The 19,213-nt window shown below is 38.9% G+C and overlaps 1 protein-coding gene across 3 annotated transcripts in view; it reads right to left on the bottom strand.

Annotated features, from left to right (window-relative positions):
• PXDNL (peroxidasin like) overlaps positions 1-19,213 on the bottom strand; it is a 508,264-nt gene that overhangs the window by 168,835 nt on the left and 320,216 nt on the right. For all 3 annotated transcript variants that reach the window (XM_050801783.1, XM_050801784.1, XM_050801786.1), the window contains 2 exons: positions 11,574-11,645; positions 1,792-1,863 (listed from right to left, as the gene is read on the bottom strand). In XM_050801783.1, coding sequence (XP_050657740.1) covers positions 1,792-1,863; positions 11,574-11,645 — 144 coding nt within the window. The remainder of the gene's footprint in view (positions 1-1,791; positions 1,864-11,573; positions 11,646-19,213) is intronic.

Raw genomic sequence — 19,213 nt, 5'->3', positions numbered from 1 at the left:
AGAGAATGTGAAGAAATACCTGAATGTCCATGCAGAAGTTTGCTGCAGGGATGGGGCCCTCATGGAGAACCTCTGCCAGGGCAGTGTGGAAAGAAAATACGGGGTTGGAGCCCCCACACAGAGTCCCTACTGGGGCACTGCCTAGTGGAGCTGTGAGAAGAGGGCCAACATCCTCCAGACCCCAGAATGGTAGATCCACTGACAGCTTGTACTGTGCACCTGGAAAAGCTGCAGACACTCAACACACCCCATGAAAGAAATCAGGAAGGAGGCTGTGCCCTGCAAAGCCACAGGAGCAGAGCTGCCCAAGACCATGGGAGCCCACCTATTCTATCAATATGGCCTGGTCATGAGACATGGAGTCAAAGGAAATCATTTTGGAGCTTTAAGATTCGAAAATCCCACTGGATTTTGGACTTGCATAGGACCTGTAGCCCCTTCATTCTGGACAATTTCTGCCATTTGGAATGACTGTATTTACCCAACACCTGAACCCCCATTTTATGTAGGAAGTAACTAACTTGCTTTTGATTTTACAGGCTCATAGGAAGACGGGACTTGCCTTGTCTCAGATGAAACTTTGGACTGTGGACTTTTGAGTTAATACTGAAATGAGTTAAAACTTTGGGGGACTGTCAGGAAGGTACGATTTGTTTTCAAATGTGAGGATATGAGATTTGGGAGGGGCCAAGGGTGGAATGATATAGTTTGACTGTGTCCCCACCAAAATCTCATCTTGAATTGTAATAATCCCCATATGTCAAAGGTACTAAATCACAGGGGCAGTTTCCCCCATATTGTTCTCACAGTAGTGAATAAGTCTTATGAGATCTGATGGTTTTATAAATGGGAGTTCCCTGCACAGGCTCTCTTGCCTGCCACCACGTAAGACATTCCTTTGCTCTCTCTTCATCTTCTGCCATGACTGTGAGGGTTCCCCAGTCATGAGGAACTGTGAGTCCGTTAAACCTCTTTTTCTTTATAAACTACCCAGTCACGGGTATGTCTTTATTAACAGTGTGAGAACAGACTAATACAGCCTCCAAGGCCAGTGATGGATACACCTGTGTGAGTTTTCCATTATGTGCTCCCTGACTGACATCTGGGAAGCAGGCATCTATCCTTTTCTGATAACTGGAACTTATATTTGTGTTTGGGGTCGAGGACTGGGGGAGGGCGGGGGGCGGTAACCACAAAATAAAACATCAGTAGTGTAGAAGGCTACACACAGATGGGAGTGAAGAGACAGCTGGAATGAAGGAGGGTGGAGACAACGGTGTAAAAAAGTGATGGACATCAGCCCACAGACGGGAGTAAGGAAGGCGTGGAGAACACAGACTTTGCAAGCATGGGGATTTTTGTTTTGTTTTGCTTAATGTAGGAGGAAATGAGTAGGAAGACAACTCCGTACAACAAGGGAAAACTGAAGCCTGGCCCGAGGAATCAGATTTTCTTTGGAACTTCTCACATCTCTTTACTCATAAAAAAGTTAAAGGAAAAGGAAGCCTTGGGAGTCTTTAGATTTAGCCAGCAAGGATATTACAGAGAACCAAGGAAAACTTCTATTTTCAATACTCCTTTCAAATGTCACTTCTAAGAGAATACATGAAAGCCCAGAAGACTATCTGGGTTCTCTATCGCTCTGCAGTTAACAAAACCATTTTCTCCCTAACATGCTAGAATTGCAATGTCTTTCACAGCAAAAGCAGGAGAAGGCAACCAACCATAGTTTGGGATTTGTTTTGGAGGAAATTATAAGGTTTTTGTGTTAATGCACTTGCTTTCACTTACAATCTTTTTAATGAATCCAGATTAGAAAAGCTCCCAGCCGGGATTTTAGATAATTTGTTGTTATGCAAAAATCTGAAAAACAAAAGATAAACTTTAATCACCATACAATAATAATGAGTTTGACAAACAAAACCTTTCTTTTCACCTAACTGTGAATCCCATACCTTTTTTGAAATATTTCAGTGAGAAACGGCAAACAGAAGTCAGAGTGTCATTTACACAACCATCTGTTTTAAAGATTTACATATCTCTATCTACCACTACCGTATGGGTATTTTTTCACACCTGTATACTTTTGATTTTTTTAGTTTACTTAGAGATTATAAATGCTAAAGAGAAATCCATAAAAATAAACATTTAAGTATGACGAAATCAAAGTAAATAGTCAATGTATTCATTATCAGCATGCAATGTACACATATATCAAAGCAGCATGTTGTACACCTTGAATGCATACAATTTTTATTTGTGAACTAAATATTTTAAATTTAAAAATAATGGCACAGGCCAGGCATGGTGGCTCAGGCCTGTAATCCCAGCACTTTGGGAGGACAAGCTGGGCAGATGACTCGAGGTCAGGAGTTTGAGACCAGCCTGGCTGACATGGTGAAACCCTGTCTCTACCAAAAATACAAAAATTAGCCAGGCATGGTGGCAGGTGCCTGTAATCCAAGCTACCCCAGAGGCTGAGGCATGAGAATTGCTTGAACCGGGGAGGTGGAGGTTTTAGTGAAGTGATATCGCACCCCTGTACTCCAGCCTGGGTGACAGAGTAAGACTCTGTCTCAAAAAAAATAAAAAATAAAAAATAAAAAAAGTGGAACAACAATATATGACAACAGATGCCTGCAGGTGCCTGAGTAACTGATGTAATCCTGCACGTGTGGGATCACATGGAGATGTGCAAGCTCTGCTGCTCAGTCAGCCATTTCTACATGTCCAGGGCCAGATCACAGAGGGGTGCACTTATGAGGCCGTGCCCCCTGCGAGGTGATGGAGGGTGGTGGGAGGAGGAGAAGATCCAGGCCTCAGTACTTCTCCCTCTCCCTCCACCCAAGCAGTCCTGCACTGGCTTTGGCTCCCTCCATACTGCCTTGGATATACCCATTCTCCTCGTTATGACCAGAGAAATTGTGACCAAGAAAATTGCCAGCCAGGGACTGTCTAGTAACGAGGACCAGTGAATACATATTCGCAAAAAGCCCATGTGTGAAGAGAGAAAACACGATGGTCTCTGCAATACAGAGAAAAGATGGAAACCAGTTTTATTAAGACTCAAGGATATTAGCATAAATAATCAATTTATATCTTAAACTTAACAATTAGCTACATCCAGCCACTTTATGAACTATACTTCATGACTAGTACCTCTGTCACAAAATTAAATAAAATTATGTGGCCATATTTTCTTATCAGTGTTTTGCCTTTATGTTTTTGGCTTTATTTTAACTATATTAAGCATTAAGGTCGGGGGAGTGAGCTGGGGCCAAACTATTTCTACTATTTTGGGAACTTGAATTTCACTGATGCACATCTGAGAAGATAAAAAGTTTTCCTGATCCTTCCTATTTTGATTCCCTGTGCTTGTCTTTACCGGCCCCATCTGATTCACCCAATTCAGAAGCATTGGCTAGAGATGATGACATGAAGATGGATATTGACAAAGACTCTCTGCTTGACCAAACTCTACACAGGTTCTCCTGAGCTCTTTTCCAACTAGACCTGACTTTCGGCTTTCCATGTCCATCTCTACATTGTCCAATTTTAGTAAGAACCCTGCTACTAAGTTTAACCAGCACCTCCTGCCCCTTGACACCTGAAATTCCTCATCCGCATCATTTCCCATGTGATGTTTGATCATCACAAAGAGTCCTGTTAAATAGGGTCACCCTGAGCCTTTCCCCTAATGTTTCCTCTGGGTGATTTTTCATCCATTGACTCTACCCTGCTCCTGGGCTATCAACTCCCACTTGCTCATGGTGTATTTGGAATTCAGCCCAATCTTTCTCCCCCAGTGCATAACTCCATTGCACTGGGGCCCTATACCTATACCTGTCACCATGGCCCTCCTTGAATAACATCTTTCTTGCCATGCTTTAACAAGCGTTGTTGAATAACTTTTTCTTCAACAATGTGCAGATGTATGACGCAGTAATTCTCATTCTCTACATCAAGCCCTAGCCGTATGCCATTTCCTTATCTTGGGGAACACTGGAACAGAGTTTCATGATGGAGAAACAACTTATAGTAGATTGCACTGAACCTTGGGAAAAGCCAAATTACCAGGACAATTTATGCCTGCTTTATTTTTGCTAGGTAAAATCAAAGCTTTCTTCATTATTTTATAAGTAGTGCAGTTCTGCAAGATAACAACAGTAGAAAGACTGTTGTTCTTTCTCTAAATGTATTTTAGAGGCTGGAAATTGCATCCATGATTGAATATTGAAAGATATTATTTATTTTCCAAGCCAAGCAGACCAGAATTTATTGCTTAACAGGCAAAACAAATCAAAAGAAAAGTAAAACATTTCCATCATCACAGATTTTGAAGCAAGGTATGAAGCAAGGTATGTAAATATTGAAAAATCATTCTTGAATTTTTTTCTTAATTTTGTACAAATGGTGCTACTCAGGAGGCTGAGGCAGGAGAATGGCGTAAACCCAGGAGGCGGAGCTTGCAGTGAGCCGAGATCGCGCCACTGCACTCCAGCCTGGGCGACAGAGCGAGACTCCGTCTCAAAACAAAACAAAACAAAACAAAAAAATATCCAAATCAATGATATTTTACAACAGTTTATGTCAAACATGTTATATGATTCCCAAATCAGATATTACTACTTGATATTTCTATAACAATTTCCTTTCAAGCAGATTAATCTAAGTCTCAGTCCCTTTATGTATAAAGGAGAAATTATGATAATAATTGTCATTGTTTATCTCCTAGAATACTATCCTAGTAGTATTCAGTAAATTAAAACAGTAGTACTGTTTTAGCAGTACTGATTTGCATGGGGTGCAAAAATGTGTGCTTGTAGTTTCTTTTTTTTCCTTTCTTCTTTCCAACTTTCCTGAAATTAATCTTCAAAACAGTTCTGCAATGCATTTGTTGATTTCTGCTTGTAGACGACTTTGATTGCTTTACTCCCAACAAGAAGCTGAAAAGCACTTCTTCCTATGTTAAAAAGTTTAGATAGATAGATAGATAGATAGATAGATAGATAGATAGATAGATAGATATTTTTTTCTTTTCAGACAGAGTCTCACTCTTGCCAGGCTGCAGTGCAGTGGCAAGATCTCAGCTCATTGAAACCTCCACCTCCTGGGTTCAAGTGATTCTCCTGCCTCAGCCTCCTAAGTAGCTACAGTCGCACGCCACCACACCCAGCTAATTTTTTGTATTTTTAGAAGAGACAGGCTTTCACCATGTTGGCCAGAATGGTCTCGATCTCTTGACATCGTAATCGCCTGCCTCAGCCTCCCAAAGTGCTGGGATTACAGGCAGGAGCCACTGCACCCGGCCAAAAAGTTTATATAATTATTTGCTGCTGCTGTCTTCTGTCAAAGATGCTTGATCAAAAAAATAGTATTTGAGCAGTATCTACTTTTATACAAAGTTTATACAGAGTTTATACAAAGACTTGTCTCATTCCTGTGACAGAAACATGCATATTATCCAAAAAAGTCAAGTAATGAATGAGCACTTTCCTCATAAATGTTCTAAGAAAGTAAATCTTCTGCCTAAGGTTTAGGTTAATGTTTCAAGATGTATTCCTTGAAAATCCAGGAGACTTTTGAGAAGCAGAGTAAAAGTCATATTCAGATCCTACTCCTTGAGAAAACTTTTTGAAATGGCCTCAGCTTTAGTGAGGTGCATACCAGATAGAGACAACATTGTCTAGTCTGGTGGACTCTGTGTTCTTTAATACCAACCATAAATTTTTAGCCAAAAAGTCCAAATTCTGTAATGCTTGACATACTTTAATGAAAGCACTACTTCGATTTTCTGCCTGAGCACCAAGCTCTAAAGCAACTTGAACATTCTAATCCATGTGGCTCCACTAAATGTGCTTGGATTCTTTTGCTTGGTAACATAATAGTAAGTAGTTGATTGTGTTTGAAGATAAGACTTATCTTTTGGAGAAAACCTAACTTGGTAAAGTGAAGATTTTCAAATCAATCCTTCTTTTTATAGAAAAGAGGGAGATGCAGGACTTCCTTGATTGTATTGAGATCATGACTTCACTGAAAAGAGCATTCCTACCCAGGTGTTAGAGGTTAGTACTTATGAATATAACACAAAGGGGCTTTTGTCAAATCATGACAATAAAGAACCATTCTAGGCATTGTGCTGCTGCTGCTGAATGCACATTACTTGGCTATGTGCAGTTCGCAGATAAAGTCATGGTAAATTTGCTTGAATTTAGAAATGCCTTAATAGGATAATTTTAGCAATAAAAATATTATTTCAGCAAACAAATTTCAAAGTTACGGGGAAAAGAATTTTAGTCCAAAATAGTGAAGTAGATATGCAAATCTTCCTCAATCTCTTTTGAGTCTCCACTGAAATAATTACCGGGATGCTTAATATGAACAAATATATCCATATTCATCAAGAGGGCAGAATGTGGAAGGTCACCAACAGATAAGAGTATTCAGCAAATTCTGGATAAATAAAATGCATGAGAAAATGTTGACAGATTAAATAGGAGAGAAAGCTGCAGCCCAGAGAATCCTATGAGGCGGAGCAATCTGACTGTGTGTCGCCCAGAGACCCCAAACAGTTAAGGCAGGGGCAGAGGAGGGAGAAGTGAGATTGGAAACAAGGGTTCACAAAGACCTGGATGGAGAAACACAATAATTAGTAGCCACCATCCAGAACACCAACAGCTAAGAGGAAAAATGTTAATGATATAGTGATGGATGAGATAGACATAGAAATAGAGATTTTTTCCCAAAGAAATTGAACAAATTGAAAGAAGAAAAGTAATGGAATTTTTGTGGAGCTGAAACCGAAGCAAAAAAGCCTTCCTCATTCTGGAATTTTAGGAAGATAAACCTGCATTTTACTTCCAATTGTGCAAACTAAAATTTACACCAAAGGGGAAATTTTGTAAGAAAATAAACTTATGTAAAAGAGAGCAGGTGAAACTCACACTACCAATTGAAATGCTTCTAATTTCAAATGTCAATAGACAATGAAGAATCACAAGGCATGGGAGGTTAATTAGGAACATGAAAAAGAAAGACCAACATTTTAAAAAAGGAAAACAATGCCAGAAGAAACAGAGAAATTCCAATAACTAGAGAAAAAAAGTAAGAGAGCATTACAATTATTACATGTACTCAGAGACTTCAATATATATCATACTTATAAAAAAAGGATAAGTTTCTACAGAAGATAAATAAATGGGAAACAAGAAAGATCTCTTAGGAATTAAATTCTGATTAAAAAATATTTTCACGTAGTAAATGTCAAAAATTAAGTAAAACATACCAAATTAGGAATCAAAATGACAAAATAACAGATATTATAAAACAAAAGATAAAAAATGTAGAGATCCAGATGATCTAATATTCAATTACAGTATGTCTAGAAGAGAAGACAGAAGGAATAAAGGGAAACATAGTCAAATAAATAATTAAAGATAATCTTTCAAAATTGTGGATGGATTTGTCTTTACATTGAAAACTCCAATAATTGAAAAGTCACATTCCTTGATGTAAATTGATAAGATTTTATTTTGATTTTAACTATATATTTATTTAGAGACAAGGTCTCACCCTTCACTTAGGCTGGAGTACAGTGGCACAATCATGGTTCATTGCAGCCTCAACCTGCTAGGCTCAAGCAGTCCTCCTTCCTCAGCTTCCCAAGTAGCTGAGACTACAGGTGCCTGCCATCATGCTCAGCTAATTTATTTTTATTTTTATTTTTTGTAGAGATTGGTTTTTGCTATGTTGCCCAGGCTAGTCTGGAACTTCTGGGCTCAAGCAATCCTCCCACGTCAGCCTCTCAAAGTGCTGGGAGCGCAGGCCATTACACCTGGCCTGTAAGATTTTTAAAAATAAAGAATAACCATAAAATTTTAAACCTCTCTGTGAAAATAAAATTTATTTCCTATAAAACAGAATGATAATAGGCTAGAAGAAATAGAATGGACTCTTCAAAGATCAAGGGAAACTTCTTGAACTTACAATTTTATAACAGATGACCTATCAACTAATTATGAGGAAATAATACATACAATTTCAGGCATTCAAAGATTATCAAAACGATCTCCCTTAAGACTTTTCATAGTAAGTTCTTCAACATGTGTTCCAGCAGAACAAAGAAGTAACACAAGAAAAAGGAAGAATGGAGATGAGAAACCATGGACTTCACTCAGGCAATTAGTGAAGGGAAATTCCAGGTTGATGGCAGATGACACTAATCCTAATGAAAAGTCAGTTCAAATTAGAAAACGGGTTTCCGGTGTAAAAGAGAAATGACATGGTTTATATAATTTGGTGACATAAAAAATGTGAAGATATTGCAAAGGCACATAATGCATTTAGAATGTCCAGGAAGAGCAAAAAATATATACGAAAGTAACAGTTCAAATATGAACCAAAGACATGACATTATTTTAAATAATTTAAATCACACAAGAAAATTGCCCTTTTATTAAGACAATTATTTTTGAAGTGGCCAGATTCATAATATTTACACAAAGAGAAAGAAATAAAATGTGAGCATGTTTCCTGACCCTACAATAATTTAGTTAAAATAATATATACTTTCAATTGTTCAAGGTAATTTATGGTCAACAGCAAGAAATTTCATTGTAGTTGCAGGGTAGGCTAAACATGTTGAATATCTGAGTAATATAAAGATAATAACATAGCTAACAGAGTGAAGATGTGTATATATATATATTTAGTTCACTTATCGGTATGTAATTGACCTTCTAGTGTGTGTGTGTGTCTGTGTGTGTGCATGCATGTGTGTGTGCATGCAGGTGTGTGTGTCTGTATCACACAGGGATAGCATAAGCAAGATAAATTCTGATCTTCAGAGTGAAAATTGGTATCTTCTACAGTGGAAAAGGAATGAAATAAAAATCTATTACCTATTTGTGACAGTTAATACTGAGTGTTAATTTGATTGGATTGAAAGATACAAAATATTGATCCTTGGTGTGCTTGTGAGGGTGTTGCCAAAGGAGATTAACATTTGAGTCAGTGGACTGGGAAAGGCAGACCCACCCTTAACCTGGGAGGGCACCATCTAATCAGTTGCCAGCGTGACCAGAATAAAAAGCAGGTAGAAGAACATGAAAAGATTAGACTGGCTTAGCCTCCCACACTACATCTTTCTCCTGAGCTGCATTCTTTTTGTCCTCAAACATCAGACTCCAAGTTCTCAGACTGGCTTCCTTGCTCCTCAGCTTGCAGATGGTCTATTGTGGGACCTTGTGATTATGTAAGTTAATACTCCTTAATAAACTCCCCTTTATATAGCATCTATCTATCCTATTAGTTCTGTCCCTCTAGAGAATCCTAATAATTATGATGGCAACAACCAAAGAATATAAAAGAGAAATAGCTAAAAGAAGCTGCCTTTGGAGAGAGGGTCCAAGATCAAGTTTTTTTTCAGGAGTTCTATTGTGTGATATGATTTGATACTACATGTCTGCACTACAAGGTTAAAATAGATACAAATATATTTAGACAATAGGAAAGAAACCAGAAACTAAAACTTTTTTAGTTGGTCCATTCCATGCCTTCCGAGCCCACTCATGGATCCCAAGCTAAGAAGTCCTTTCTATAAAGGCAAGCCCCACCACCACTGCCATGGGCCTGCCTGCCAGGGCTTCCACACCTTCCCAGGCAGCAGGACTCTCCCCTTCCCATCTTCACAGTTTTCAGGGCTGCTGTTGGTGAGGATTTTGAGTCTTGATGGTTTATTGGCTTCACAGCAAAAATACAAGGCTTAGTGGTTTATTGCTACACCACAGGAATACAAGACTAACAATTTGACCAAAAAAAAAAAAATCCTTCAAATAAAAGTTGGTGTCTCATGTGTTTTGAAGGTATCAACCATTGTGATGCTAAATCTTGAACAATCCATCTGTTTTGCACCATGGCTGTCCTGCACAGGGCTGGCTCCCTGCTCACACAGGTTAGAGCAGAAAAGGAGTAGTACAGCACATTTTCCTACCTCATTTCCTATTCACGATCACATGCCTCCAGCACAAAGTAAACAAAAGCAAACCATGTGATTGTATGGCTTGCAACTGCTACACTTCCATAGGCAAATGAGGTTGCAGTAACTGCATAAGAAAGTGGTTAACTTGCTCTCCTTAGTCTTTAATTTTACTGATCTATTTTGTGTATTATTTAAGGGCATCCTTTTTTAAACATAAATTTTTAATTCAAATTTTCTTTTAGGGAAAACAGATTTCTGGTTAAGGTTAGCTATGTAATTCCACACTTTCTTTCTTTTCAGAGAAAAATAGCATATCATCAGCTAGATACAATGAATTTATTAATATAAGGTATTAGAAGAACTGAAGTAGTAGAGTATCTTTATTTGATAAAAGACAAAACAGAAGAAGGCTGTCCAAGTGCCCCTGTGGTTTGTCATTGTCTGTTTAATAAGCCTTTATTGAAATACAAAATACATCCGGAAAAGTGCAGACATTGTGATGTAGAGTACAATGCCTTGCCTGAAAGTGAACACAGCTGTGTAATTACCACCCAGGAAAAACAAAGAACACAAAACATTGCCAGGCCTACAGAGGCTCCTCCTGCCATTTCTAACGTCCTCTCTCCCACCAAAGGTAAGCAGCATTTGACTTCTCAATACTGCATATATTACTCCTATCTCTTAAAATTACTTTTGAGGATAAAATAGAACTATGGAATTTCCAGTGTTCAGATTATTCTTCTCAGAATGTTTCTGACATCCATCCATCTTGCAGTATAGTATTCTATTTTATGAATGTACAACAGCTTATTTCTCTACCATTTTGTTATTGGAGACTTGAGTAGTTCTCAGTGTGGAGTTACCAGAAATAACGCTGCTGCAAATACAAGAACACATCTTCTGGTGCATACATGTGTGCATTTCTGCTGTGTATATACTCGAAAGTGAAACTGCTAAGTCATAGGGGATGTATATGATCAGCTATACAAAATTCTGCTGTAAGGTTTTGTTTGTTTGTTTGTTTCTTTCTTTCTTTTTGAGACAGAATCTCACTCTGCAACCCAGGCTGGAGTGCAGTGGCACGATCTTGGCTCACTGCAACCTACGCCTCCCGGGTTCAAGCGATTCTCGTGCCTCAGCCTCCCGAGTAGCTGGGATTACAGGAGTGTGCCACCAGGCTCAGCTACTTTTTTGTATTTTTAGCAGAGACAGGGTTTCACCATCTTGGCCAAGCTGGTATCGAACTCCTGAATGAACTCAGGTGATCTGCCCACCTCGGCCTCCCAGAGTGCTGGGATTACAGGTGTGAGCCACTATGCCCGGCCCCTGATGTAAGTTTTTTAAATAGCTTTCCCTCATTTGTGAAGTGCTTCTTCCTCTCTTTTGCCCTATTTTTTAATTGGCTATTTCACCTTTTCTCCATTGATCTTAAACTATAGAAAGCTTTATATTAACTCTGTTTTATAGTGCCCAGGTACAGGCTATGCCTCTAAAGCTCACGGCAAAGTGGCCTGCTCTCCATGGCAGTCAGATGGGTTGTATAAACGGAAAATGTAAAGCAGAAGGAAAGGACATCTAAAGGGTCAACACTTACAGTCGCTCTAATTTCGGAAGGTCTCCAAAGGTCTCTGGCTGTAGCGTTTCTAGTTGGTTGAAATGAATGTACCTGGAAGGCAAAAATTCAAGTTGGTTATTCCTTGTGCTGGTGAGTAAAATAAAATGTTTGAAGAATTAGCAATTGCTTCAGCTGAAATTGTGAATTTCACTGGCTCCAACCACTATATGTCACATACCAAAATCAGAAACTCAGATATTTTGTCGCTTCTGTTCTTCACAGTCCTGGGTCTAAAATCCTGATGTTCCAAAGGGGAATCCGAAGTCCACCCAGAAAGGGGCATGATGCTGCCCCCTTTTCCCAGGGAGCCTCTTGAGTCGATGCTAACTGGTTGTTGAAATTACTCTTTTACTCATTAAAATGTTTAAAGTAGGTGAAGTTAGGGTAATAGTTAAGATTTCAAACGTAATAAGATACATTACAAGTGACCACACGCTTATTTACATTTCAGAACAGGGAGAAGTGTCCTGTCTGAGGGAGTCAAAGGATGACATATTTGATGTCATATGATCATCATACTCGAATTAATCCTAACCCTGGGGGATCGATGAGAAGTAATGTGTCTTATTTTAATCCTTTTGGAATTAGAGTTTTTCAGACCTCGGTATCCCCTCTGTGCAACTGATCCAGGAGTTATTTCCTAAGCTTCCATTTCAGAAAGCCTTCTCCTAAAACAGGGCAGTCAGATGGGTTGTATTTGAAGACAGAAAGGCTTGCATTTCCTTCAGAAATCTTGTGATGAAATGGAGAAGCATGCTTCCAGAGCAGACAGCTGAGCAGACCTTTGCGAAGCAAATCTTCCCAACAGACAGAAGGATCCATGGGGAAGGCTGCACACTCCTCTTAGAAAATTTAAATGTATTCCCTGAACCTGACTTCTCAACACAGCTTTTTCAAATACTATCAATGAAACCAACAGTAATATACAGTAGTCTATAGTGAACTGCTGAGGAAAGCACTGCAGATACAAAGTTATCATGAAAAGCAACAAAGTTTCACCCTAAATTGGAAAAAGAGGATATTGTACATGTATGTGGGAAGACACAGTGAATGGTACTTGATTTTGTCAATGGGAAGCTATCTGACTTGAAGTAAGGGCAGGAAAGTAAAAAGAAAGCTTTATAGCCCATGTTTGCATAAAATGTATTTATTTCATCACAATTAGAAATATTTTTGAAAGGAGAAAAGAAGAATGTATAAGAAAAAATACTTTTGCTTCATTCCTAGGCTTCCTTCTTATAAATCATTATTATAGGAAGAGCACTTGGGACACCTAATGAAAAAGTAAAATAATCACGAGAGAATGAAAACCATGTCGCTGGAAACGTATGCTTGTTTCAGATTACCTTAGGTTGGATCCAGAGTCAGTGCTACACTATACCACTCTCTGAAATTCAGCATCCTGGCCCTTGTCCCATGCATTCCTCCCAGGAGTTCTGTTCATTTTAAAAGTGGTGACATTTTACAGTGGTGACATTGTATAAGACCCAGCAATAATTGCCTTAGGGATAGCATGAAACAATTTTACCTTGGTTGCCTTGAATTATACACACACTCACACTCATAACAGACTCTCACACATACAGACACTCTCAGCTTCACACATACTTTCATAATCACAGACACACACTTTCACATTATTTCACACTGATACACTCTAACACACTCATATGAACACACCCTCGCATGTTGACAGACTCCCTCATACTCACAAATGCTCACACTCACACACTCACTCACATATACTCATATACACTACCACACTTACACTAACACACACACACTCTTGGACACACGTGCGCACTCACACTTGTTCACATACACTCTCACATACACTCACACACTGTCACCCACAAAATCATTACCTGCATCACTGGTCTAGCACATTAAAAAGGAGGTAGGGGCTGGGAGAGTGAAAACGGATATGAGGGAGGAGTGTTGGGGGGTGACTGGCTGCTGAAAGCGGGGAAGAGAGAGAAGTCTCTGTGACTGCAGTGAAGAAAGAGCTAGAAAGAGGGTCCATTACAAGGTTTCTCTTCCCAAGTGAAATGTATCGCATCATTGGATTCCAATCTCTGTGTATACTGGACAGGCCCAGGCCTGTAGAGTACAAATAGACATTTTATGAAGACTAGGAATAAGTGCTGATGAGGGCATCAAACTTAGCATGAAGTAAATAAGAGCAATAGCAAAAAAAAAAATTTATTGTCCTAAGTGCTTTACATGTATTTGGTCATTTTTAATTTTTTGCAACCGCACTGTGTGGTAGGTTTATAAATACCCCAGATAAGGTAATTTGTTCAGTTTCACACAGCCAGCCTCTCTTAACGGCAAGCGGGATGGCCATGCACAGACTCAGCTGACACAGAGTACCCAGAGATGAGCTATGGAAACCTGATCCAAGAATCCCAGAGCAGAGCCTTTCTCGGGTATGGAAACAGATACTCCACAGGGAGAAGGAAAGTGCCCAAGGCCACAGAGCCAATCAATGGTAAATCCAAGCCACAAACCCAGCAACACTCAGGCTCTTTACACTCCTGTTCTCAGTTTGCCTACATTAGTGGCTTTTTAAATGTGAAGCTGTGGGGTTCTTAACTGGAGGCAAGTATCACATTCCAGTCATAAAACAAGCTAACAGGTCACAAGAAAGGAGTCACAAGCCAGGTCTGTGGTTTAGCCAAGCTAACAACTCCCAGATTTTCAAAGTGAATATTCTAGCCTATGTATAAGTTCAGCAGAAGTGTTTTGTTGTTGTTGTTGTTGTTGTTGTTGTTTTTGCTTTCAACTTTTTAATGCTTTGGAACAATTTATTATAAAGAAAACTTGAGTTTAGCATAAGAATTTTCAAGTAGCACTAGTATTCCTGACATCATTGATCAAACGTGTATCCTCCATAGTTTGCACAGGTGTCTGCATTGCTAGAACTAGAAAGAAAGACAGCTTTCACTTGGGAGGGCATCTTACACACTGAGCCACCTAAAACTGGGGCAAAGAGACAATCTAAAGGGTAGAATAACATACAACAGTTTATCTAATATCACATAGCTACTATGTGATTTACAATCCACAGTAATTAATAAATATAGATTTAATATTTAAATATTTCACAGGTAGCAATTCATACTTACTATGAATTGCTCATAATTCATGAGAAATGCATAATCTCCTTTTCCACAATGCACCCACTGACAGCCCACTAATCACAGAGCCCTGTCTATTCCCCATCCCAGCCATGCTTCCCTAGAATAAATCACTGCAATCTTAGACTCACCCAGGGATGCCCTGAAGGACAAATGTTTTCTGCTGGACTTCAATCTAATACACAGTAGGGTAAGCAACTGGTATTGGAATTCACTACCAATGAATAAGAAAAATGCATGTAAGATTATTTCCTTGCAGGAAAATAAGACAACCCAGAGAGTTCTGTTCGATTATAGTGCAAGTATATTTAAGTTTTGTGTCCATATGATTTGCCAAATTTTCTAACAAAATTGTTTTCAAATTTTTTTTAAAACTGTAAGTCAATTTTAAGCAGTAGGATGTTTTAGGTTATATGTGTTTGATTTATGTGATGGCTTTAATAGATTCAAATAAGGAGGGAGTTAGCTTTGATCTCCACTCCCTTCTGAGCTTTGATAAGATAGCAAGTGTATCCTCTCCTATACCTTATTTTTCTAGGCTGTGGATAACCCTGTCATTTTTGGATACCTATTGCAGGTAGATAAATATGAATGATTACTTGAGAGGATTTTAAATCTGTTTAAGTCACTTCATCAAGTTTACATGTAAATGAATTAGTAGTTATCCCTTCATTTAAAGCAGACAGGAAATTATTGCCATTGTCGTGTCATGTTGATTCATACTTAGCTTCCCCAGATGCTTTCATCAACACCCCTGGCTTCAATTATTATCTCTATGCAGAAGACCTACAAGTTACATCTCCAACCCAAATTTACCTCTAGGACCTAAATTCATGCACCCAATGTCTTCTTAAAAGACATTGTCTTTTAAGGATTTAAGACATCCTAGATGTCTCAAGGAACCTCAAATCCAACGTATCAGAAACCCAGCCCAGGATCTTCCTTCACCATACTGGCTGTCCTCCATTTTTGCTTGTCTCAGTTCATGGCACTGCTGTATATCTATCTGCACAACTCAGAAAACCAGTACTGACCCCTCCGTCTCCCTCACTCCCTGTATCTTACCCAATTCTGTGTTTGTTTGTTTGTTTGTTTGTTTATTTTGCTTCCTAAATGTCTCTTGAATGTACTCCATTCTCCTCTTACCCACTACTTCCACACTAGAGCAAACTATGCCCTCAGGTACTAAAATATAAGAACTTACCCAATTCTGTGTGTGTTTGTTTGTTTTTTGTTTTGCTTCCTAAATGTCTCTTGAATGTACTCCATTCTCCTCTTACCCACTACTTCCACACTAGAGCAAACTATGCCCTCAGGTACTAAAATATAAGAACTTACCCAATTCTGTGTGTGTGTGTTTGTTTTTTGTTTTGCTTCCTAAATGTCTCTTGAATGTACTCCATTCTCCTCTTACCCGCTACTTCCACACTAGAGCAAACTATGCCCTCAGGTACTAAAATATTAGAACAAAATGGTCTCCCTACATCCATCTGGTCTACCCTCAAAAGAAATACAAGACCCTTAAATGACTTTTAATTTCTATAGAAATAAAGACAGAATTTTTTAACAGAGCCCAAGTTCTAGCCTGTTCTTGCATGAAAATGCCCTTCCAGTCTCCCCTTTATCCCTCTCTTGCCCCACCTCAATCCCAGTGCTCTGGCCTCCTCCCAGCCACATACCTGCCATACTCCTGCCCACAGCAGTCTCTGAATGATTGTCTTGGTAGCCCAGTAAACCTTCCCACCCTTCTTGCCTGGTAATTCCGGACTTGTTTTCAGATCTTACTGTGCTCTTTCCTTGGAAAGCCTTCCCTGCGCTCCTGGTCAAATGCCCCTGTTATGGGTTCACCCAACATTGTACTGTTGCAACGTTATATTTCTTTGAGTGATTATGTGATCCATGTCTGTCTGCCCTAACTAAACTCTAAGGTCCATGAAGACAGAAATCATATTGGATTTAAAGTAATATTCACATCCCTAGTTTCTTAGCAGAGTTTGACAAATGGATAGTCAATGCATAGCTGATCACTGAAAGAATGAATGACCAGTCAGTATTTTTGCATGAGCATCGTCTTTGCAAACGTGAGGATAAGACATTGAACTCTTCATATGTTCTATGGTATAAAACAAAAGATGGGAGTATGAACCCTAATAAAAGCTTTCTGAGTTAATATCAGCTCAACAACCTAAAATGGTATTACATTTCCTTGGGGGAAGAACCATCCCAAACATTTACACAAGCCTGACTTTAGTAAGATCTGTAATAATGTATGTTTAATTGTATTTCCTAAAACTTTATAAAATCCTTGAGCACTAATGAACCTAGAAGGCATCTAGCAAAGTCTTCCTGGGGCTTCTCCAGGAGAATCCATCTCACTCCAAAGGGACATGTTAGAATCACACATTTTTGTGAGCACTGAAAACACATGTGACATCTCTTATCTGAGTAAATATTTATTTATACAACCACCCCGAGGCATCAGGCCACCAAACTGAGGACAAAAATCTTCCTACAATCTTTAAAACATGCAGAGCAAGAACATGTGGCCAGAGAACGACAACAAAAATAAGAGAATGATTCTCAGGGTGAGAAGTTGCTGCTATCGCTTTAGCTTTCAGCGTGAACTCACTGAGCCACATAAAAACAAATGTTCTGTGCCGTATGATCACCTTGGCAACCTCCATCTAAGGCAAGAGCAGAGATGGAGAGAAAAACACTATTTATCTGTATCTAATGGCACAATCAAAATAGCATATACAGTCAATGTTCTCAACCTTTTTGTATAAAGTAGCTGCTTTTTATATTCTCAAAATCCATGAGATTATAAAGAAAAAAGGCGTACTGTTGGTAGAAGGAGGCTGCACACCAGAGTGTGTCTGTGTGTCTCTGTGTGTCTGTGTATGTAATTTTGCATGTGTCTATATGTGTGCAAACACAAGCTAAGGATATCTGAATCTGAAGCCAGAAATACAGGGGATATTGAAAATAAGATGTCAGCAATCCTAGCACATGAAACAGAGCTTAGAGGAAAAGCAGTTTGCTGATAGCTGGCTTGGAGATCCACCGTGTCCTGCCTCACATCCACGGGCTGGGTGCATGGAGATGACACCAACTTTCTGTATAATAATTTCAGCTGAGATTAAAATAGGCACTTTTTAGCTTCATTGCACAATAGCAAGCAAGAATTATCTATTACACCAACAAATTATTCATAGAGTTTAGGAATTAATTAAACATCCGAATGAAGATCCTTATTTCAGAGCACAGTAAATTATTTCAACTGATTTTAAAGGAAAAACTGACTGAATTATCATAATCCGTTGTTTCCAGAGAAAAGCTTTCCAGCATCTCATTTGCATGCTGTGCTAAAGTCAATAACAGTATATTCTACCAAAATTCTTTATAAAGAGAATTATGTTTATTCTTAAAGAGTTAAAACCAGTTAAAAATCATACTGCACAAGCTTTACTCCCTGGGAAGTTATTTCAATCCTAAATTAGAATAGTTACAGAAAAAGGCTGGGCACGGTGGCTCATGCCTGTAATCCCAGCACTTTGGGAAGCCAAGGCGGGTGGATCACTAGGTCAGGAGACTGAGACCATCCTGGCCAACACGGTGAAACCCTGTCTCTACTAAAAATACAAAAATTAGCTGTGCATGGTGGCACATGCCTGTAATCCCAGCTACTCGGGAGGCTGAGGAAGGAGAATTGCTTGAACCAGGGATTCAGAGGTTGCAGTGAGCCAAGATCGCACCACTGCATTCCAGTCTGGGTGACAATGCAAGACTCTGTCTCAAAAAAAAATAGTTACAGAAAAAGTCATGTTTCTACAATAGTTTAGGTATTGTGCGATTGAGAGTTATGAAAAATCTTTCACACTCTTTGTTCAATCTCTATCTCTTTTTGTCTGAACTAATAGCTATAAATGTTCCACATAAATCCAGTCTCTTCTTTCCAACCTACACTATGTTGAATATGCTTTCAAAATAGCATTATTTTGAAAAAAATGCAGATTAGTTCATCCACTTTATTAAGGATCATCAATGTCTTCTCACCGTCTTTAGCAGGAATTCAAGGATTTTCAAGATTCAGCACCAACTTGTGACTTTCTCCTCCCTCATAAGTCTGAGCACTCTCTAACTAAATTCAATATCTCTGGAATCACTCCTGTTTTTTTTCAGTGTCTAACATTCAAAGTGTTTTCTCACCCATTAGAGCTCAATGGTACTTTTTTTCATTAAGGACTTAGTGACTGCTTGTGTCAGACGTAACTTCACTCCTCTGGCTCCTTTAGTATATTAAAACATTTATAAGTACTTATTGAGTGCCTGTGAAGTGTAAGACAAGATCCTTGACCTTCTCAGTGATTGGAATTAGGTAAGTGGTAAAATACAAGGAATCGATGACCACAGTCTGGAAGAATATGTATTATGATAATGGGATGCAAGGAATACCATGAGAATCCAAAGATCTACATT

Source organism: Macaca thibetana, chromosome 8 (assembly GCF_024542745.1).
Source record: "Macaca thibetana thibetana isolate TM-01 chromosome 8, ASM2454274v1, whole genome shotgun sequence".
Taxonomy (NCBI): domain Eukaryota; kingdom Metazoa; phylum Chordata; class Mammalia; order Primates; family Cercopithecidae; genus Macaca; species Macaca thibetana.
The sequence above is the reverse complement of the archived record's forward strand: the minus strand, read 5'-3'. Positions and strand labels throughout refer to the sequence as shown.